Source organism: Neodiprion lecontei, chromosome 4 (genome assembly GCF_021901455.1).
Source record: "Neodiprion lecontei isolate iyNeoLeco1 chromosome 4, iyNeoLeco1.1, whole genome shotgun sequence".
In the NCBI taxonomy this organism is placed as follows: domain Eukaryota; kingdom Metazoa; phylum Arthropoda; class Insecta; order Hymenoptera; family Diprionidae; genus Neodiprion; species Neodiprion lecontei.
In genome coordinates, this window is record NC_060263.1 from 23,766,019 (window position 1) to 23,790,367 (window position 24,349).

The 24,349-nt window shown below is 36.8% G+C and overlaps 1 protein-coding gene across 2 annotated transcripts in view; it reads left to right on the forward strand.

Moving 5' to 3' along the window:
* The first annotated feature begins 935 nt into the window (after window positions 1-935).
* LOC107221879 overlaps window positions 936-24,349 on the forward strand; it is a 33,362-nt gene continuing 9,948 nt past the window's right edge. For both annotated transcript variants that reach the window (XM_015661039.2, XM_015661040.2), the window contains exons 1-5: window positions 936-1,376; window positions 19,497-19,596; window positions 19,908-20,023; window positions 20,147-20,306; window positions 20,500-20,533. In XM_015661039.2, coding sequence (XP_015516525.2) covers window positions 19,530-19,596; window positions 19,908-20,023; window positions 20,147-20,306; window positions 20,500-20,533 — 377 coding nt within the window. In that variant the 5' untranslated portion in view covers window positions 936-1,376; window positions 19,497-19,529. The remainder of the gene's footprint in view (window positions 1,377-19,496; window positions 19,597-19,907; window positions 20,024-20,146; window positions 20,307-20,499; window positions 20,534-24,349) is intronic.

Below are 24,349 nucleotides of genomic sequence, written 5' to 3' on the forward strand. Positions count from 1 at the left end.
GGTAGCTCCAAAATCCATAGCGGTATTGAATCAAGATGGAGAAAAACCCCATGAATCAAAGTTCAAAGTTGACAAAGAATTTTCACAAACTCCTGCATGTTCAGCGGTTTAATTGCAGTTAATGTTAAAGTGCAAAGTTAGACAGCAAGTAAAAACTGTGAAAGAACACAAAGGCACATAATTACTTCCTTTATTACGCACGACAAACAGTCTATTACAAAAGTCTATAAAAATCTATTGTCTGCACAATAAACACTAGTCTACATAGTAAAATCCATGTGGCTAAATATGCCTACAAAGCATGTGACGCAACTGTCACAAAACATCTGTACATTATTTTATATTTTTATATACAATCCGGCAATATGTTCTCCTCTCTTTTCACGACGTGATCTTCAAAAATGACTAACGGTCGTGCCGTAAAATTAGATCAATTTTCGAAAACCATAACAACAAGCCGAAGCTAAGAAGAAACGAAACAACCGTATGTCGTAGATACATACAATTTCCTAATCTCTTTGTCAGCAGGCCCCAATATGCATAACGGACATGTGAGAGTAAATGCGCGAGGTCGTAAACAGCTTTGGCGTTGCATGCTGTACATACATACGTACGTTATACATTCAATACCGATTCGAAAATTGTTATTATTGTTGGTGTTGTTATTATTATTACTATTGTAAACGCAATTGGCAGAGGCGCGCCGTGCAGGTGGAACAAGCGGTGATCCAGAAAATCCCATGAGATATCGCGAGGCTCATTGTCTGCCGGCCTAAGCGGCTCGATGACTAGATAACAATAATATTATCGCAGCCCTGCGAGCACACCGTAAGTCCAGACACTCCAGCATCAGCATCAGCATCAGCATCGGCCATCCGGCCAACCAGCGTCTCCGGCTCCTCGGCTTGCCGTTGCTGCTCGGTAGGGTCTCAGATCTGCCTGCAAGTCGGATCGCATCGTTTGAACGATCAGTACGCAGGCGCGGCATTCACGCGCGTGTTGCTTGCTCTCCGAAGGCAAAGCCTCCTGCACAGGTCTGCGTTTTGACGCCGGAGCGGTGCTTCAAATGTCGTGAAAGAGGCGGATAATTAATTTGACAAAAAAAATAAATAAATAAATAAACTTGGATATATTGTGGTAACGATAACAACAGAGAATTAGAAAGAAACAAAAAAAAAAGAAAAACACGTAAAGAAAAAGAAATTCGTACAATCGTTGGGATACAATAAAACCGGGAGCGAATATCGACAGTGTTGTTGTTACGTGAATGTAATATCGAGTGTTTAGTGCAGCGCACATGATTCTTAATGTGGGATTATTAGGTATTTAAAATACTTGCGAAGGTGATCGACGCACCCGTAACTCCGACAACTATGGTAAGAAAATTAACTACCTGTACTTATTACTCGTTTCGCAACGTCTTTGGAATACATTTGCAAAGGTACATACATACACCACCTGCCTTCTCCATGCTGCAGGCTGTCTGCTGCTGCTGCTTTGTACAAACAATCTATTGCCTATGCCCAGGTTCTAACATTTAATTACGCAAAACGTTTTATGTACACAGTTATAGCTTATTATACCGACACTCGTGCAGTCGTTTATATAATCATCATCATCATCATCATCATTTTTTTTCTGTCTTTCTCTCTCTCCCGAGTGGGATCACCGTTTGAACTGTTATACGTATACCTCGTACAACTCGATTCTCTCAACCAATTGTTATACTTAACACCGTTGTTACACCGCAGCGCGAAACCAGCTGCCCGAGATGCTGTAATTTCAAATCGTTTGATTTTTTGCTGCTTTTGCCGCGTGCACGGCGAATGAGGCAAACCGCTTAAAAGCTTAGTTGTGTTCTTAAACAGCCGCAAATTCTTCCCTGCACTAATGACGATATCTCACGCGTGTGTTACTTGAATTCTTAATACCCGTGAATGTCGGCAACGTTTCACCGCGCACAATAACGTATTTTACACTCATATACGAATCGTGTAAGATAGTTGAGCTTTGTGACGTTGTCTTCCGCGCACGTGCACGCACATGCGCTACTATATAAGGGAATTGAAACGAAACGCTCCGGCATAGATATACGACACAATGAAAGTTCAGTAACAAGGAAAGGTGAGGAATATTGAATTCATTCAAATAGCATCGATCTTCGCGCGTTACGGAGTACCTATCGCATGAACTATGCTTGACTTAAATCGACCGTTAAACTTCGTTCGATTTTCAATTCGAGTTCGAACAACGACCATCGTGAATATAGTATAGAGGTGAGGAAATGTTAATGAATTTCTTTTAATTTATGTGGAAGCGAATATTGAATTTCTTAATTACGGAATTCATTTTTTTCCCTTCAAACTTATGATACGTTTAATTACAAAACTGTGACTTGATCGACGTACGATTTGAAAAACCGGTTATAAATGCTAATTCAACGGTTCCTGATTCAGCTTTAAGTAGGCTTTGGTTTAAAAAAAAACGTGGATGAGATGCTTTAAAAAACAAAAACTTCAAGCCTAAATATATTACATTATGTACGATTATGGTATAACGGCTAAACAAGTTTTGTATGATGATGACCAACGTGAAACTGCAAAAGCAAAGATAAGAATGAACTACATGCATATTGGAATAAAAGTGAATGGGATACGTTGGCACTTGAGATGAGATGCAACGTCTGTATACTAAAGTTTTTGGTTTTTATTGTATCGCATTTTCTTTGCCTGCTGCAGCGGCTTGTCGAATATACATATACGAAAAGAAAATTCGTCTTCAAAGGAAAGCATTGATAAAGATTATTACGAAGCTACTGTATTTGCGACGTGATCTTGTAGGTATCGCGTTTCATTGATGAATGAAACCTTTCAAGTGCTTATTGATAACGGAATTCTTACACTCTGCGTCGACGGAAGCCGCGAGCCGACACGAATTTAAAATGCGTTCCGGTACACGTTCGTTAAATTGCGGACTGTTTGTCAAAACAACCCGTGACGGTCATATAAATTAAGAAGTCTGAAAATTACTGACGAACATTTTCACGCTGATCTTAAACACCGGCTAAAGGAGGAAAATATGCGAAACCGTAAATCACAATTCGAATCACAGGTTGGAAAAGGAAAAAAAAGAACCGTTGAAAACATCTTCAGCAACGTTATTCCAGCTAATGAAAGTGAACGCGAATGAAACAACATTCTTATTATATGACAGCAATGAATCTTAGCAAATTCGAATAACACGAGCTAAAGCGTCAATAATTTGAAAAAAACATTTTGCAACTAGAATGATCAAAGTGATTAAATGCTGGTGTTTCTTATACGATTATAATGTTTTGGGCTCATTTTATTCGCTGTCCTGATCCTCACAAATTGTTTGAAGAATATTCAAGAAATTTATATGACGTTACAGTTATAACACGGAAATGTAATTTTTCCCGAATATAACTAGTACCGTAATTACAAAAATCTATTTTTATCCCCTCGGAAGATAACTATTGATAAATTAAAAATTAATAAAACATGCTGTCGGGCAATCTTTGAAGGTCTCTATGTCGAGGAGAATAAGTTCAAGAACATTAGAATCGTATGAAAAATACCAGAGTTTAGTCATTATGAGGGGTCCAATTGCAAAACCTTATTTGAAATTGTTGATATCTTCTAAGTTTGTTCTATTCAAATTTGCTCAGAATCATTTCTGTCACATAGTAGGAACCCCGTTCCAATCGCATTTACCATCATTGGCGCAAATAACATTGCTATATATTTTTCAAGCGGTTATTTCTCTTTTGACAACTTTTCATTCAGACTGTGGGTCCTATTCATCCTCATTGAATTCTCAAGCTACTCCAGTCACACTGGACCACATACCACATTATGCAGTCATTCGTATATGTATAGCGGACGACTTTTCCCCATAGATAATGAAATAAATGAGTTTAAAAAAACAAAAAAACAAATCCACGATGGTATGTATTCACTCGATAGTAGCCATAATTAAAAAGTTGATATCCGAGACAAAGTTAAGCGTAGAAAATTGCCAATTGGTGTTAATACTTTACTGCAATTTGACTGAATTATATTTTTTCGCCAGACCGATTCTGTCATTACGTAATACGAATCTATTGCAAATCGTTTCACAGAACGCTATACAACTCGAGGTTGTTGTGTTCGCGGTTGCCGATCGCTTATCAAACATGTGAGGAGATCCAGACTCCTTGTGAAATTTTTTTCTCCTCATCCCCATTACAGATTTTTTTTATAGGACTCTATGTAAAATTTGTCCGATTTATTTCAATGATTTTTCTCCAGTAGTGACTATCTCCGTACATTTCTTGCCAACCATTTCCTCGAAAATGTGTTGAGTTTTCGGTAAAATCTTCTTGAGAAATCTCACTACGATGTGCGTAAATTTGTCTACTTTTCTGTAATTAGAATTTTCCGTATTACTTCGAAGAATTTCTACTATTAATGAACTTATTATTTGAACCTTTATTTTGTTCGATTCTGCAAAATTCTTATTCCCGATCATAACCAGTGAGTATTTTCAAATTGAACTTAAATTCAAACGAAGAGAAATAAGATTTTCTTTAGGTAAGATGTTGCACGGAAATATTTGAAAGGAGAACCAGAATAATAATCCCAAGAAACCGAAAAGTTTGAGTTTGTTTCCGATGGATAAAAATCTGTAAATACTCAGATTATAGTTATATACAAATGTGCCTGGAATTTTTCTACAAAAGCGATCAGGATTATCGGGCTTCTTCAGGAAAGCATGTCTCGCGGCAAAAAATATGAGAGAAATAAAACTCCGCTGCATTTCAGAGATGCGAATAAACTACAGAGAAGCTGCCGCCGCGACGCGCCGCGGTTTCGTGATTGCTGTGGTTCGTGGTTTGCTGGCTTATACGTATTCCCTCGAAACATGTATTATAATGCAATGCATAGAAATGGAAAGAGAGAAAGAAGCAGCAGCCTTACAGCTCTGCGAGTGTGGCACAGGTATACGTATAACATACGTAACGACGGAATTATAAACTCGAATCGCGTAGGCGGTTCTGCAGCAGCATCGAGACTCGAGTCTGTGTCACGCATTGGCGCAAAGGCACATTATAAGACCGGATCAGTGGGTTGATCGCAAATGTGGGTGTATTTCTTTCGTTCCCTCTCAACGATTCGAGTTTTATCACATAAACTCGCGCGGTGTTGCGAAGCGAGCCGAACTCCGTGTTGGAGAAGAAAAAGAAGCAGAACATTACCCCGAAAAGTAATTAAAAATCACCGTCATCCGGATCGATTCGTTTCTCGATCGCTAATTAAAGAACACGATTGAAAAAGATTTTTCTTTTTAACTTTTAAACATTAATGGAATGAGGGAAAAGATCACGGACAGAGTGAAACCACACAACTCTTACATACATTTTCAGCGAAGTACCGTTTACTTCATTTATTTACTCGGTTTCCCTCGACGCATGACATGCAGTAAATCTCGGACGATATTCATAATCACTGATCAAAAATAGACATGTCGTTCTTTGATTCGATGAAATGATTTATTTTTATTAGCCTTTAAGAGACTTTAGCCTGACGCATAGAGAAATTCCTCGTTACTTCTGTTGTGCTTAAACTTGGAACAGTTTGAATCATCTTATGCAATATAGTTTCAATCAGTGGTGCAAAGAATTTCAGGATTCATAGAAACACCGCTGGATGATGATACGGTATTATAAAATTCATCAGTATTTTCTCGATCTAGAGAAAATATTCGCTACTCAAAACGAATGATGACAAATTTATTTATGTAAATTAAAACCGTACAGTTTCATTGAATCAGATATTCGCGGTCTATAAAAAATAAAAATTATTGTTCACACTTTATGTTACAACCGATATAATTTAAAATTTTTAACAACGTGGCGATTTCATCGCTACAATTGTACATAAAACTGGACTCACTTTCGTTGGATCGTTCAGCAAGGTAGAAAATTTCGACTAATCTCCTAACAGCCGCAGAGCTTGGTGATAATATTTCAACACTTGCGTGTTTACAATTTCCTGCAGGCGCGTTAAAATATGAACTAAAATGCATTGTATTTCAAAGTGGGCCGTACTTTCTTATACGGGGTGAAATAAATGTAAGTAAAATAATTTCTTTTCTCGGTGATCTACTTATACGCAGGAACGTAGGTCGATAATTTGCGGCACCGCGCGATATTTGCGCACGCCGCGAATTTCATTGCCGCATTTCTTAACGTCGCCAGACATCTCTTTCCGCGGCTCGTTTTTGCTCTCCGCACTGAATCGGAATCTTTATATTATACCCGCGTGCCGGAGACCATGCGTCGAACGTCACGTCAAACGTCCTTAGAAGTCTCTTTCTCCGTAGGTCCAAAGCCATTTAAGTACGTAACAAATTATTACTATTGGAATAATAGCCGTATCGCAAGGATTTTTGCCAAGGCATATACACGTAAGATACGATCCTAAATGGAAATGTATATACAGAGAGGCTGTAGCCTGTAGAAGGCCGGTAATATGTCGTTTAAAAATTTGATTGCGCTGTTCTCAGATCAGCGAGAAGGATAGTACGCACGAAACTATGTTACATACGCGTCCTTGACTCTAGTCTGCATTTGTGATCCAATTTCTCCGCATCACTGTGACGCGTCGCGTTTGTAATACGTATGTAAGCGATTCGGTAATTGGGTGTAATAAAACGCTTCGAAAAAGGCTACCTTCGTTCGAGTAATATGCCGCGCGGTGTAGTGAAAGTGAATAAAAATTCCCTCGCCAATTTTTGTTACCTAACTTGAATTCTGCCTCGTACTTTCTCTGACAAATGTCGATGTCGAATTTGAGTACATCGCTTCTGCATTCCACGCTTTACACAACGCGTACTGCAATATACATTAATAAATATACAGGTACGTACATATAATTCATTGGGGTTTGTATCGGCATTTTATCATCGCGTTTTAAGTGAAATCAGAACGCCGTTACAAACTTGAATTTTTCACATGTCGTTTCATTCTACGGATAAATTATTTGCCAGTATTTTTTTTATTCTTTTTCTTTTCCATTCAAAGATGAACCTGATTGCGATTAGATACCGTATGTTTAGAATGCATTTTTCCCATTGCAGTTTTGTCTGCATATCTTAATTGTAGACCAAAGTATACCCCGATATTAGGCAAGTAAACGTTTTTACTAATCCATATAAAGTCTTCATCATTTTTTCCAAAGTAACGAAGAGGTGCGTTTCAACAAATAAATTAACATTTTGAGGTGAAACTTTCAAGATTGTTCAAGCGGTGTCCTTTCGAGTATGTCTTGAGAACGTTCTTTCGTGAAGTTATCTACGTAACGTGTCGTAAAAAAAATTTGCCTCTTTTTACGTATTATTCAATAAAGAAAACGATAAGCAGACTGCGTCTTGTTTTAAGGACCTTCACGTGCTTATACAGTTCGTTCAAAAAATTAAAAAATACAGAAACGTGAGAAATACAAAGTTATTAGATGCACACATGTTTGAAATCGGAGCTATTTTTAAGTATCGAACGCACGCAATCTATCAAATTTTAATGAATTACTTAATTTTACCATACTCGTGCCACGTGTATAGTCGTCTTACACCGGGTTACGTATTTACCTCACTTTAAATCACCAAGCTATGACAATTTTATAGAAACGAAATTGCACATAATTGAAAAAAAGTAAATTTCTCCAGTTAGTTTTGAATAAACAAATGAATCCGATAGTTCAAAATACTGAATACCAAGTGCAACGGAGATTTTATGCTCGAATAAGTAGATCGTGACTTTCGTAAAATGTCGATAAACCTAATTGACAACGATTACGATTTTTCAATTTTTTCACAGTGTTTTATTCGAGTCCAGAATTTTTAAGAAACGTTTTAGTTTTGTTGGACGGTTGAAATAATTATAGCTTCAGTTTTAAAATCATGAAAATATGGTATTTAAAAAACAAAACAAAAAATAAAAGAAAACGGGAGTTGTGGATAGAAGGCGACAGAAAAAATGACGCGACTCGTCTCTCAGTCCGTCCCGACTTACAGAACCAAGCCAGAGATAGAGTTTCTGTGAGAGTTTTTTTTCCCTCCCGAGATAATCGTCAGTGATTCATCTACTTAAAGAAACCTCCGAGGGGCTTGCGTGCTGTGCAGCAGGCACGCAGAAAGACCATTCAAATCAAAGTCTTACAGATTATACCGCGTTCTTGAGAAGGCCTCGATGGCTCGATACGTGCAGTGACAAAAGAGACGCAAGGGCGAAGGGTGTGTAGATGAGTTTTTTTCCTCCCGATTAGGTATGTAAATTTTCTTCATTCATAATCGGTTACGTTTCCTTGCTGCCGATATAATGCTTAGAGAGCTTGAAAAAATCAAGGAGTCACAACGAGAAAAAAAATTCTGATTGGGTTTCTATACGGACCTAGATTATATTTATTTTAATTTTTTATTTTCTTTATTTTTATTTTTTTATTTTTAATACAAATGTTCGTAATTTGCTTCATATCCGTCACTTCAGGTTCAGTTATATCTGCAGGTAATACATAAGTTATGCAGATAAATGAGAACTGATAATAATTGAAAAGGAAATGTGAAAAAAAATTGCAGTAGGACGCAAGCGATTGCGACACGGTACGTAAGACAAAACGAGGCCAAGAAACGTTTTAATTAATATTTCTATAATTTATTGCATTATTATTTACTAGTGGGGGGATATTATTTATAAATGGTAATCGCGCTTATACCTAGGTACTTGTGTGTTTTAAAAGTGTATACTTGCGCCTTGCAAGTATTTTTATTCCACGGTTATGCCGCGTTACGAATTTTTTCACACGGTAAAATATAGAGAAAATATTACAACGATTAATTCGAACGGCAATCGGAATTTATTATTTGTACTGAGAAAAATGTCAGTTTTTGTTGTTACTAGAAAATTTGTAGTCAATCGCGTGTATAAATGAAATGAAAAAATGTGGTAAAATTAAGTATTGTGATTATAATAGTCAATACTGGACCTCCTGCTTGTTACTAAATTAAATCTGTTTGTTCGATTGACTTAATTTTTCAGTCAAAGAAGGCCTCTACATCAATTTATCGTCGCACCAATTATCAATTTATCGCAATATTTTCAACTGGAAAATTAATATACGTGTGACCATAATTAAAAAGAATATATCAACAAGTGCTAGATTTTTTGGATACAGTGATAAAACTAATCCTCATTTTTTACCGAGAATTGTGTTTCTCGATTATGGTGAAAAATTAGCGTAGCTAAGAACCTTGCAAGTAACCGCAACTGGAAATTTCACTCTGTGTAATCATGACGTGAATAATATAACGTAGAAACAACGGGGACAACTCGGCAAAGCGATCCCTCTGGTATTTCTTTTGTTATTAGGGAACTTACGTAGGCAGTGTAAATCCTGTTAATGAAAAATTCAGGTGGGCAGAATGGGCGGTAGAAATGACTTTCTTACCTGTTGCAGTCAGTCGCCAAGTTCTTCGACTGTATTGCGTGGTCGGAGAACAGCTTCGGCATAGAAAACTTTAATTTTATTAGCCACGCAATTCCCGTTGTAATAACCATTTATTATATTAACAAATTCATAATTAGTCTGAGTTTGGTGGTCAGGGCGTCCAGCTTTCTAGCAGGAGACAAATGAAAATGGACTATAGATTATATAAGATTGAGGAGTAGAAAAAACATCGTGATTTTAGTCAGAAGATTATAAATGGATTTGTTAAACAGTTTACTGTAACTGTCATATAAATTAGCTAATTTTTTTTACAACTATATAATCGATGCATAAATATGCCATTGTGTCGTTTCATTGGTCGGAGATATCGATTTTTTTTTTTTTTTCTTCAAAAAATAATCACAACTTGCCTGAATTTGGGAAAATATCATTAGCCAAAGTTGAGTAATTATAATACCGGTTCCCTTAAGTCGATTAATTGGAAACCTGCGATGGAATAACAACATAAACTACATTTGATATATGATGATATTATTTGTTCTTTAATTATATCTTTTATTTTCATGCCTGCAGGTAAAATCTTCGGATCGAGATATTTTGTTGCTTAATTGAGCCATTAGCGCGAATTTTGTATAATACAATCTTAAACTGCTCCAAGCGAAGAACAAACATCACTGATATGTTTAATTGCGAAATTATCGTCGTATTGGTATAAGAATTAAAAAAAGAAGGAAAAAAAAAGGGCATAACGATTAGAAAAAACTATAATACCGTGTAATTAATAATCGTTTTGCGTACACAGGCGCGTAGGAGTACAAAAGGCCGTAGGTTAATCCGTGTAAAGAAAGAAGTCCGTACGGCAGGCAGTGCGATGAATGATGAAAATGATATTAATTATAAAAGAGTCGGAGGTAGACTCGTGTGCTTGTGGTCAGCTAGTAAGTATTTCTTATATCTATATACGTCGTACGTTATATGCGGGCGATTGAAGCACGTGCTTAGACTATATAGTAACGGTTTTTTTTTCACCTTTTTTTTTTTTTTCTTTTCTTATTATTATTTCTTTCACCAATCTCCGGTTCCAGCCGATCATTTACCTATTCTTCATTGTACATACAAATTGTTATACAGTGGGTATTGTTAACGTCAATTAAATCTTGGGAGTCTTTTGTTTGCTGTGTTATTATTAAACGTTACGTTTCATTTTCAAAGAGCGTCAGGAGGCGAAACTGCTTCGTAATTTAATTAATCAATAAAAGACAATTGACAATATATACAGGGATATATGTGTATACATGTGTGGATTTTAATTGATTGAGAAAGAAAACAGCTGGGATAGAAGGTTCCGTTAATGTGTGCTGTATAGTTGTTCAACGAATCGTCTGAAGTACGTAATACGTAACCCGCTTATAAACGTCCGTATCACCGACCGAGGAGAATTATTCAAATTTTAAATAGCCGTTGAGACAAATGACGTTTCGGTATTTTAGACGAGAACTAAACGGTCCAAATGTTCCGGTAGCGTCTATTGCTATAACTATGTATGGACATATCTTCTTTTCTTGGTTCACAATACGTGCTGATGAACTCTTACGAATTTCCTCGCTTTAGCCAATGACTTCCGACAGCTGGTCGATAGCGTTGGCCAAGACTAAATTACCATTGACGTCACACCCAGAGGTAAGAAATTTCGAATTTCGTGTCCCCAAATCTTTTATTCGAAAATGGAGGAAGGAAAGAAAAAGGATTTCAAACATCTCGGAGTCAATTTATACGGCATTTATCGAACCATGATTTTCTAACGTTTGAAATTTGTTGCGAACAGGAAAAAGATAACGGACAATGTAATATTTCGACCGATTTCTCGTTGGTTGGATTTGATTTTACTGCAGGCTTCGCACTTAATGTAAAATACATGAGAAATTATAGAGCAATGATCAATATTATTTCAAAAATTCATTGATCCACGATGCATAAACTTATAGAGAACAAAAAAATAAAGAATAAAATTAAATTTAAAGGCTACGAAGAAAAATCTAACGTTTCGAAAGAGAACAGTGCAATGCTTACAAAATTTTCAATAACAATCCTACTGCGTAATATAAATAAATCCAAGCAAATTCGAATAACGCAGGCCGAAATATCAACAATTTGAAAAGAGGTTTTACCATTAGGATGGTCAAAATGTTTGAACTTTGGCGTTCTTTGTACGATTCTAATGTTTTGGACTTATTTTGTTAACCATAGAGATCTCTAGATATTACCTACGAAAAAATGTTACAAACAGTTACCTCCAGAGTGTATAAAAATAGATTTGTGGAAGTAAGATTGAATTATGTCAGATGTATAGATATCGGAATCTGGTCAGTGACCAAAATAAGCCCAAAAAGATTACAATCTGATGAAAAACCCTAGAGTCTAATAATTTCGAACATTCTGGCTATAAAACCTTTCCTCAAATTGTTAATATCTTAGTCTGAGTTATTCAAACGTGCTTAGATTCACTTCTATCGAATATTAGACACGTTGTTTAATTCATATTCACTATTATTGTTAGTCGAAGTTGCATCGTTGGAGATTTTGCAAATGATGTTTTTTTCCTTTTTTCCAGCCTATTTATTAGGATCGTGGGTCCCATTCATCCTTAACCCTCCGCGAAAGAATAAAGAGGCACAGTTTTTTTTTTTTTTTACTGTAACGTTGTATGATTCACATGCGAGAGAGTGACTCGAACGAGCGTCGAGTGTATCGTGTATGGGTATAATAAGTATAGCGCAGAATACTGCAGTAGAGAGTATCTGATAACTACGGTTACCTTAAGCCAGGTCAACGATGCCCATACATGAGCAAGTGTACCTTGAAATTCTGAAAGGTAGCGATCCAGGACGTTGAATAAAGGTGCCAAATGTGGCGTTGCGTATGAGTAACCGACTCCGCGAGGTACGGGCTTCGATACGGGGAAATGTTTTTTCAAATCCATCCCATCCCATTCTCTCATCTTATCCTCTGATTACCCCCGAGAACAGGCGTAACGAAATATGCTTATCTTGAGCTAGCGTAGGTTTTCTTTTTCTTCATCTTAGCGATAATTCAAATTACAGATTTATCGAAGGATTCCTGCTGCTGGTGCGATTTTATCTCTATTTTATTTCCATTTCCTCTTGTGCTATTTCATATTTCGATGGTATTCCGAGTAGGTATTCTAGGCTAAGGCTGTGAACGTTAGAAAATCTTTCTCCTGGCTAGTAACCGTGAACTAATTACGTGTCTGCTATTAAGTAATTATACTCTCCTATCGCTTACAGCAACTACAACTCATGCCAGAGAAATTTGATGGTCAAAATCTAAAGCTGTTCGACTAATTAAACCTTTCGTTTGTGATCGGTAAAATAATTAAGTGGGTAGTAAAATAATGGTTTATTAATGCCTGTATAAATATTTTATTCAAAATACCTAATTTACAATATTTCAGTCGTATGAAAGTCAAGTTTGTTGTAAATCCCCCCCTCCCGGTAAATTCGTTCTTAAGAAAAAAAAAAAATAAATAAAAATTAGTCATCTTAGAAAGCGGTACTTTGATGATCGAAATGATGGTAAATTTTACCTTGGCAATCGAGGTTGCCGATATTTCGCAACGTAGCAAAATTCTATTGTTCTGTTTGTTAAGGTCCGAATATGCTTTGAGCGGTAAAGACACTAGGGGCGCGATCTGCAAATATGGACTTCGGGTGAATGACAGAGTTTAAAAAATCAATATCGTCCGTTTTTATACTTTGACACATTCAATACTCGTTGTGTCAAATTACCAATTTGAGAATTCCTGGTAAACAAATGAACTTTTGAACCCAATGGAACTGAAAATTTGCGTATAACTACTTGTGACGCTTATAACCCGATTACGTAAACTCGTATTTTTAAGGCGCAGGTCATAATATCTACCTGTGTGTGAATCATTGTAACGTATTTTAAAAAATTTCACCTATTTCCGGTGGACGCTCAACTCGAGGGACTGCAATCAGAAGGATAATTGATTATTTATAAACTGGCCATATTTGGACGTTCTTACGATCCAACTGATTAACTTTTTTTTTTTTTATGGTACAAGACTTTGTCTATGAGTCACCTCGCGCCAAAAACTTGAAACACAAACCCTTGAGCGCAATGCTGATATAATAATACCTAGGTTACTTTTTCTCGTTGACATTGAGCATGATTGAAAACATATGAAGCGCAATTCGTGGAGCCTTTTTTTAATTTAACAATCGTCACCAAAAGAAAAATTGGCAAAGCATGGGTTAATTTTCAGCCATACCGATTTCGAGTTGAGTTGAAAACGAAGGAGAAAGAAACGGTTTTTTAACAGGTTTCGGTTAGACTTCAGTGGCACAAGTTTCGAGGTAAGTTCGGCAACGAACTCGGAGTGAGCCCTGGTTTCTAAATAGGCCCATGAATATTGAAGAACGGAGAAACGAATGGCGAGTCGCGAGAGAGTGAGACAGGAAAGAAGATAAGCGAGGTCGACAAGGTACCAGATATGGTTGTCTCCAACCACACTGGCGCCATATATCTACTGCCTACGATTAGCTGTTAGTCCTCCAACATCAATGACCGTTGTTTGCTATAGCGGGTTTCCTTCGAAAAAGTCCGAGGGATTATCGTATTGTAACAAAGAAGAAATGGAAAAACAACGCAGGAATTCGCGAAGTTAGAAGGGATCTCTGAAGGCAAGTTCGAGCAAAGACTTCTCAGAATCATTCGCATTACACAATATTTCATAATTGTTCATTTCTTTTATGCTCGTTTTAACGTTAATATATATCTACCATATTCGTTCGTAGTAAATTTTTACTCTTTTTATATTCTCTGATTAATTAAATAATTGCAACGTATCTTAAGTTATGAAAAGCCAAGAGAAATGTGGGTTTATGGTGCCTCAAGTTCCTACTGCGATTGTAGGTGGCGCTGATGATCGTATAATTACAACGCACCTTACATGCTGAGGTTTCAGTTACTGGGCTTCTGTGGAAGATGAAACAGAATCGAAACTATCCTTGCCATCGTGGTATTCGTCGTGGAATAATACTGTACATGTAACAAGTGCTGAAAATGATGTCATCGCCGGAATAGAATTCCAAGCGTATCAACGACGGCCATGTTGATTTTGTGTCAACGTTTCAATTCACCTGTCGAACATTTCATAAGCTATTTTCACGGAACTACAGACAGTCTGTATTAGCCGGCCTACGCTATTTATCTCCAAGATATTTGTATAATCTAAATAATTATTCAATGGTTCACACCGATGCTTGGAATTTCTTTCATTTTTCTCCGCTGCAAGATTATTTTTGTAATGTATTATGAGCATCGATTGCAATACATGAATACGGCTTGTCATTTTTTATTTCAAGTGTATAAGTTCAAACTGCAAGTTGTTTTGTATAAAAGTATTTCTCGTAGCGCAATTAAACTCCAAATTTGTTGTTAAATTGTAAGGTTTAAAAAAAAAAAAATGTTTTTTTTTTGACATTTACACGTGTCGCAGACGCAACGCTCTGACTACCGAGAGTGTTTGCTCAGTGAAAGGTACGACCTACTCGTCAGCAAAGGCTGTCTCGAATCGGAAGGACTGAAATACTCGTGTGACGAGAAAATTTGAATTGATCATTAGCCAGTGAGATTTTATCTCGCCCCTTTGAAAGAAGTGTTCACGATTGAACAAGACGAAGAAAAAGAAAAAATCAAAGGAAACAATTTATGAATCGATTACGCGTTACAGCATCGCGCATAATTTATAATTGTAATATGTTGAGCACCGATTTTGCTGCATATTTTTACTCTTACGACTTTTTCATACGTGATTCAAACCGCGTTAGAGTCTGTCCTTTCGGATATTCAAATTTTTTACCAGTCTCTTCGCACCGTGACAATGTGCTCACGGTTATTATCATAATCCAGACATGAATTCAACCTTTAATCTATTGATGATCTCCCGCTGTGTGCAGGTGCCGCAAATAATTGTTATACAGAAAATTTTGTTTCGACAAATTGTTTTCCGCCTTTGACCAAAAGCCGTTTACAGTCTAGGAGCGAGCCGTTTGAATATAAGTGTTTATTTGAAAATGTCGTTAATAAAGAAGCGGGATTGGAATTAAAATTGATCACACCTTACGAAACCTGTTTATAATATATATGTACGTAAAAAAACAATCTCCAACATGAGTATGCAGCAGGCGAGTTTAACTTGTACGAGGAATTTTGTATTACAATAAAGCCTCTTCAGCCGTTTAACTTCGTTAACGTTTTTCTGGCCTAATAGGTGTATAATATAATTAAGTTTAATATTATAAACCACGCTTATATAATGTGATCTTTAAACTCACATATAAACACTCTCTTTCTCTCTGTTGACACTTATGATTTGCAACCTTGTTACCATCTGCTTTTTCTACACAGTGAAATTATTATTTAAATGAGTATATACCCAGTTGGTATCATCATCTGTTAATCTGTCAGCGAGAATGCATAATTACAGTAACTAGTGGTACATTTTGTAAACAAATACATCGTCGTAATGAATTGGAGATTATATAATTTGCTTAATGACTGACCTGCACTTAGTAAAGACATGACTAACGCACCGTTTGAGTTTTTTTTTTCTTTTTTTCGAAATGTTAAACATTACGTATGCGTGCGAACATTTTTACGTTCAAATTACCACATCAAAATGTTGATCTTAGTCTTAACGTTTAAATTTATCCTAATGTATCGCCATACTATATACTTAGCAGAAATCTGTAAATATCGCGATACGATTTAAATGTCAATTTGTGAATTTCATCGAAAATTTCGATTGTTTCAGACCTTCAAAATTTTCCCCCGTTACTCACACTTTTACATTCGACTTCGGACCATTTGCAACCACATGCTAAAATCAACATATATTTCTCAACGTTTTGGCATCGGATCCGGTTTTGGTCCAACATAACGAGCTTTTTTTCGTTTTCTTTCCACCATAAGTCAAAAATACCATGAATGAGAAAAAACCCAACCGTCGATACAATTCGTTGGACATTGTAACGTATATATACAATATATATATATATACATGTATATATATAATTATATATACACACACACACGCATATATGTATTCTATTTTTAACCACTGACTCGTGCGAGCGGTAAGTGACGCAATCGTGTTCTCTTGAAAAGTAGCATTGCGCCGAGTATACTTACCATTTATGGTAATATCATACGTAACATTGAAACACTTACGTTAATAAGTGTCTTATGCTGCATGTAGTACCTACTCTACATCCTGCGGAATCCTGCGGTCATCCTGGAACCTGCATCATTATTCGGCGATACTTTTTATCTCAAGGCAGGTTAATTACAACGCGGCTCAGTTCGCAATTCGCCAATGCCTCGAGGTGGTTCTTTTCGTGGTTTTAATCTGTCTCCATTCCTTTTACAGGTTTCGAAAAAATCCCTCGATTATCCCCTACCAATTTTTACTTCGCCAAGTGTTCGAACTGTGTTTGAAAATATTCGGTTTAAACTTTTATAGTTAGATGTAACAAAAGTCCTGCAGGAATTCTGATTCGCACAAATAGTGACATCATAATTTATTGTCGCACCTGCAGGTTAAGATAGTTTTGCAGCTGCGGTATGAAGGAATCTCGTGTTTGATTGCAGACCTGCTGAACTTTAATTCGCAACGCAAAGATGTCAGACATGCGTGGCTCATGCCTTGTACTTCTTGTCTTTCTAGCGCTCTCCGTCTTTCTCTCCTTGAATCTCTAGCCACGGGGCACCGAGCTATAACCTTGAGCTAAAATTCGCTAATCTTTAGTCTATATTAATTGTCGAACCGACATGCACAAAGCTAGTGTGTTTCGCACGTCGTCAATAATAAATAATTGTATATATACGTGTCAGTTGTTCTTATTATTCACTAGTATTAACAGGATGCGCTTATTATTTTACGTCTCTCAGCAGTTAGCAACGAAATGATCGATTTGAGGCTTAGAAGATTTTGAATTTTACTTTTGCTATGAGGTTAAATTCCGTAACCGCAATTGCAAGGTTTGTTTACAGTGTTTCATAAAAATTTGTTCATCATTCAAAGTTTGTTTAGGTTTACAATGTGAATAAATTGTACGAAAATAAGGAAAAAATGGTGTCCGAAACCGGGATTCAATAACATTTTTTCACCCGCTGTTGCGATTTTCGGTCCACTTTTTGCAACGAGAATAGTACAATTTTCGATCTTCTGTATTCTCGGACTTGATCCTCCTTTAAGTAACGTGCAAAAAATTCGTTTCTGCGCAAAAAACATGTTTGTGATGTTAATGGCATCGGCTGTGGTAATTTATTTTCGTATTTCTCTTCAAGATCTGATTTTGACCTGCCGATGCCCGCCGTGCTTGGCTCACTGGCGCAATGTGGGCGACCGTGAGTAGAATTATGCTGAAGAGATCTTGAGTCAGAATTCTAATAACCTGAGCTCTGCGCCATAGTCTGCGCTTTGTAAAGCTTAGACACAGAATAAAATATCAACCGATCAAAAATGATTGAAAAACGAATTTTACAAGATCAGTTAATTTCAGCCAATCCATTTGTTCGTCACAAGTTTTTATTCGCTAAATTGGTAGTAAAACCAGAAGATAAAATATCATTTCTTCCAGTAATATAAACATCTTATCGCAGGTACATGCGATGTATTTTTTGAACATTCACACGAAGCTGAAAGCGCTTTAGTACAGTAAAAAGAGGCAAGTGTTCAGTTATTGAATGACGGCAACAGTGAGTTAATGTTAAACGCACGTTACATATTCTCGGATTGCACTTTTGACGTCGAGCTAATTAATTGGTTTTATTTGCAACGACATTTGTCGAGCACGTTCGTCATTGCACTTGACAGTTTATCCGTAGCAAATAATTGCCGTGCTCATGCTCATGTTCCTGCTCTTGTCATACGTTACGGCTTGAGTGAAGCGGATGAGTAGGAATTTACCTCGGTGAAATGTAAATTAAACGATAACCGTACGGTGAATAAATTTTATCCGCAGGTATATAGCATATTTTATTATACCTGTTTATTTATTTGCATAGATTCTGCAAAGCTCAAATGAATATTATAAGCCGCTCCATTTCTTAGTGTGATGCCGGAAAAATATGAGACGGTATTATCGTTCCCGTGTAGAATCTTGAAAACGATCCCCGAAGATCTCCTTCTTTTGCAAACCAGTTTAGCCAAAAAGTTGACCACTCGTGAATATAAATAGCATTTTCATACGACGAACGTTAAAAGCCACAAAAATGCCTCTTCGTGATGCGAGGCTGTGGCTTAGGGTACAGCAATAATCATTGTAAGGAATCCAAAGCTTCGTCACACGGAGTTCTTGGAATTGAAACAATTGATTTTTCTCTTCAAGAATTTTCATAAATAGTTTAAGATTGAAAAAATACTTCATTTGCTTTTCGTCAAGCTCCCATTTTTTTCCCACCACATTTAGTTTTCTGGGAATATGGAGTTGGATATCGATTTGAAATTTTCACGAGTTCTTCTCTCGTGGAAAATTTTTGTTTCAGAAGTGAATAGTAACAAATGGTAAGAGACGTACTAAAAATCCAATAATTCCATCGTAGCTTCATCGTTTCTCGATCAATAGAAATTTGGCCATCATGACCGAGATGAGGTTTCGTATTCTTCGTTATATAGACTTAACGTTGGTAAAATATATTACAGCTGTTTATGGAAATGTCGACTTACACATCATTTTAATATTCTTCACATGTCCAAGAACAAGACAGTACAAAAATCACGTAACCGAATATGTTTGCATTGCTGCTTCCATTTTTAAATTAAAATTGACTATTGGTAGAGTATAATTTTTGGTACTTTACACAGCCTCGTTCGATCATATGATATTTACTCTTGATTTGCCTCCGACAAATGTCTGATCTTTTCTAATTTGCTTGCGTTTACAGGTGTGAGGAGGCATCCCTGAATCGGCGGTAAAGATGGATTCACACGTCGGTCTTGACTACATAGTCGAAAATCCTGATTACTGCAGTAAACTTGCCTCGGGTAAGTCAAGGATCAAACATTACGCGTATACGAATTAAAAATATTCACGTCTCGGTATTGCTAAACGAGCTAAGATAAGCCAAACACTCTTATCGCGAAAAGTTCAACAAACTCGGCATTAGAATCGGTAGCAACAAGTCGTAAACACTCCGGTAAACATAATCGGGTTCGTACTACCAAAAGAGAATTCTTGCGCTTCGGGTTTCACATGAGTTGAGCGTCCGCTCAGGCCTAAAGAGACGGTCTCATTAATCAGCGCGTAAATATTAAGAATACGCTTTACATGTGTAATATATTTATTATTCACGTAGCATTGAACACGGCGAATACTTCGGTAAAGAAGCAAGTTGTGGAATTGCTGTCTGCCCTTTGCGTTTACAGTCAAGATGGACGACAGAGAACGATCGACACTCTCCATACTTACCAGGTAAATTGCTTTTCCTTTTCATCCAAATTTCTCAGCATCGATTGGCGTAATGTGATTTATTTATTTTTTTATTCTGATTAGCATTGGTTACGTTTTTTTATTTTTATACCATTGATTAAACAGGAACTGAAGAGAGAACGGTATCGGTTCCGCGTTGTTGTGGACGAGCTGCAGAATGCCACAGGTGGCGATTATCGAACAGCACTACTTGCCTTCATCAACTGCTTGATCATCTCCACTCCGATACTCAAAGATCGCGTGCGAATACGAAATGAGTTTATCGGTAATCGATAATTATAACCTTCATTTTTTTCAGTAATGTGCAGGCGCTTGGAAAAAAATCCTTTTCCGAAATGTCCTCAGATTTGTGTTTCGAGTATTTCATCCACGTTTCTAATCGATGAAATTTCGATACATTACATTACTCTTATCTCTTTGGCAAACATGTTTTTAATATAAATATGTAATTGTTGAAGGTCTCAAGCTACTGCCGATACTCAACGAATTGCGGTAAGTTTTTATTACTTCTTCGAAAGTTTTTTTTTTTTTTCTTAGTACTTAGTGGAAAAAAATTGGAAAAATTTCCAACGCAAGAAATAATCTTGATAACCAGGCGATATTGTTTCGCATATACTTATACACGTGGTGTAATATGCAGGCAATTTTCTTCTCTATTATAAACACAACTGGAATCGCGTTATTATTATTATATTTAGCGGAACAGAATCGCTTGTATCGTGTTACCGGTATTATATTACAACTTACAAATTGCATCATTCATTTCTTCTTAATCAGTTAAATACAATGCTCGGTATAACTTTAAGCCGCTCGTGAAACGGTAGTAACCCTTTTTTTTTTAACTTTTATTTAGTCACATACTCGTGTCACATGAAATAATCACACAATCAACCAACGATGCTGCTATTTTACACCAAAGTAATCAGGGATTGAATTTTTCACGTAGCGCTTGATCATAATCTTAAATTGAATAAAAATTGGCAAAAAAACAAATAATTATCCGAAACCTTAGCAGCAATAATTTTTCGATTTTACACGAATGATAGGAATTTTCTCCTTATTACACATACATCGATATATCCAATCTCGTAGTAATAAGTTTAAAAATTAGCTGCAGTGTTTGAAATTATGAATGTACAGTAATGTTCATTAGCAAGACATAATTTATATGGAATCGAGCTTGTGTTTTTTTTCGGACCGAAAACAAGTTAACCGGAAGCCCAAGGCATTAATGAACATTACTCTGCACGTCGATTTGAGAATCACGCAACCAATGCGGTGCAGTTACCGAAATTTTATTAATTCTATGAAGCGATGCGGTCTTAGGGCTAATAAGACAAATCTCCCAAGATATATGTATAGGTATAACTGACATAATTGCTTATACTAATGTTATCGCCGAGTTGAAGAACCTGGAGAAATATTTCATTGCGCACTACTTCCTGCCATCTATATTCTGACAAGCCAATTAGTATATATACGGGCTATTAATATTAATACTTGAACGTAATCAAATCATACGTCACGATACGTGTATGGTATTCAAACATTCCTTGCTTTCAATCACTCCGCGTTACTGCGCTTACGGAGTGACATGTTTACAAATGGAGAGAGGGATTAAGAGCGCAGATTTTACGTTGTGTACGAGTGTTCAATTTACACGGAGCCGCGTTTCAGGCTAATTAGAGTATTAGACTCGCAGGCCGCAATAGCTGACCATAAGTTTAGGTCAATGTTTAAAATCACATTAATCGGTCTGAAAGCCGGTGTTCCTCGAAAAACTCGCATATTTAGGACACGTGAAAACTGTGCATAGATTACCTCTTCTTAGAAACTTCTTGGGCGTTTAAAAACTCGCGTCACTAATTTGTTAGCATAATTATACCGTAAAACAGTTTAGTTGGAAATATTTCAATGGATGAAAAATTCTCAAAAAAGCCTAAAATATTGTATCGATGTTATTTTGTTCAATTAAAAAGAAAAAATGACCAATCGTAGTATAGCAAATCGTTAGAAAAAAGTATTTAAAAAAAAAACAGCTCTACTGTGTTGAAATAATAATAAAATTTGTTCTGCGATTCATAATTTATTAATGAAAGCGTTAAGAACTAATAACGGATGTGCATAACTTTTGCGCAGGAATGCAATTCGAAATCACACCCGGCAAGGTTTGTGCAAAAATGTGGATGTGACGAGAATGTTGAAAATTTTCGTAATCACTTGATCCAACAATTATCTTCAATTTGAATAAACATATGTAGCAAAAAAGTCAAATTTTTTATGATATAAGGAAAAACCTAATAATGAGACCAAATAGAAAACTTCGCGCTTGATTTTCAACTTACAAACGATTGGATTTCTGAAAGATACTAGTTTGGTCTTCCTTTTGAAATTCAGAGTTTGATAAATGTTTCATAATTGCCAAACTTACTACACTCAAAATGGCGTACTTCCAAATTTTTGACGCGATAACTTGATGGAAACCATAAATTTGATTTTTAAAAATTTTCAGACAAATTGTATTTTGATATGGAGTATTTGCAGGAACTAACAATAAGGTAATCCATGTCCTAACTGGAAATTGTAAGTTATAAATTAAAGACGTGGTAGCATTGGATGAATTAAGAATTTCAGCACGTCTTTAAATTGCAACCCACAGAATCTAGTTATAGTTCAGATTTAGAATCGTTTTAAATCCTGTGAAAACTACGTAGCAAAATAAAATGTGTACCAAATATCATAAAAGTAGCATGAACAGTCTCAAAGTTATCGTGCGAAAAGTGTTGAAAAACTTCGTTTCGAGTAAAACGAGTACCTACAATTAAACAATTACGGACCGTTTTCCAAATTTTAAGCTCAAAATGGAGATAAAAATAGCATCTCTCAGCCGTATAATCGATGCTTATTTGCAAAATTTTCGGCTTCAACATCAGCTATTCAAAGGTGACTCAAAAATCGAGGGTTGAAGGGCCTCGTCATTCCCGTTAAGGAACGAACAGGTATCCAGGGAACCGCTGGTTCTCCGAAGTGATAGAAAAAATCTAATTCCTTCCGTACAACGCAATGAAATCGTCTTGCGACGGCGTACTAAAAATGAGATAGGATAAAATAGAATAGATAAAAGGAAGGAAAAGGAGCAAAAAGCGGCGTGAGCGGACCGTTTGGGCCGCAGTGTACGAGAAATAGAACCAAATCCACTCCACATTCTTAGTAACGTCGATTCCTTTAGTAAGTGTGTCCCGAATTAACTTACCGCCTAGGCCTCGTCCTCGGTTAGATACGCATGCCCGCGCGTTCTCTCCGTTCCTATACCCAATGCAACTCGGGCCGCAACTGCACAAGAGCATTATAGCCGCGTCTGCATCTGCATCTGCATCGGCAGCATCACGTCGCATTGCTGGAAGACTCGCGAGAACCGCGAACTACTCGCGATGCTACGATTCCTATCCGGACAGTCATCTCTAATCTTCCAACGACTTGATACGTTCGGCCGAGACTCGCAGTTTGTTTGCTTCGCCGCAGGAGCACCGGTCTGCGTTTTCTGGGTTTACACCCCGGTACACCGATGGTACATATAACCGTTACCCGTTTTTCCAATTTCATGCGTAACAGTTGCGGATAATTGGCAAATTTCACATTCACAATTCGCTTGCTTTGTATTTCGATTATACGGACAGCAGTTGCAAGCCGTCCTAGGAAACTCTTGTAATCTCACCTATCGAAGTTTCGATTGATTCGTAAGCTGGATCGAAAACTCAACCTATCGCTAACATTGGGCTCTGATAATAAGTTCTTGAGGGATGAATGAATTTATCTTGGTAAGTCGATAACTCGAGGCTTCGTATATTCGCACTCATTGATATTAGTTTTTACTTGTAGTGAATCGGTATTGGTGACAACTTGAGTTTTCGATCGGTACTTCGGGTGATTTGTTTCTTAAATGAGATATTGCGGTACGGTTTGGAATGTTTCGTAGCTTGGAAGAGTCGTTTTCAGACGCGTGTTCATACACCCGTTTCTTACTTGTCACTCTACTTCTTTTCCCAGATTTGACCGTCTTGAAAGTACATTTGTGAAGCACAGACTTACGGTTTTGACATGTGTGGCTTATTGTCGAGTCTAACGTGACACTTATCCACTAGACTGATTTTGCATATATTCCTAATTTGTTGTTCGTGATTTCTAAATGCCTTCACTGACAATGCAATGTGGAAATATATTACACAAGGTGCGAAGGTGAAAAGGAAGATTACAACATCAACCAGAACCCATGCAAATATACTTATTTATCCATAAAACTCAAGGCAT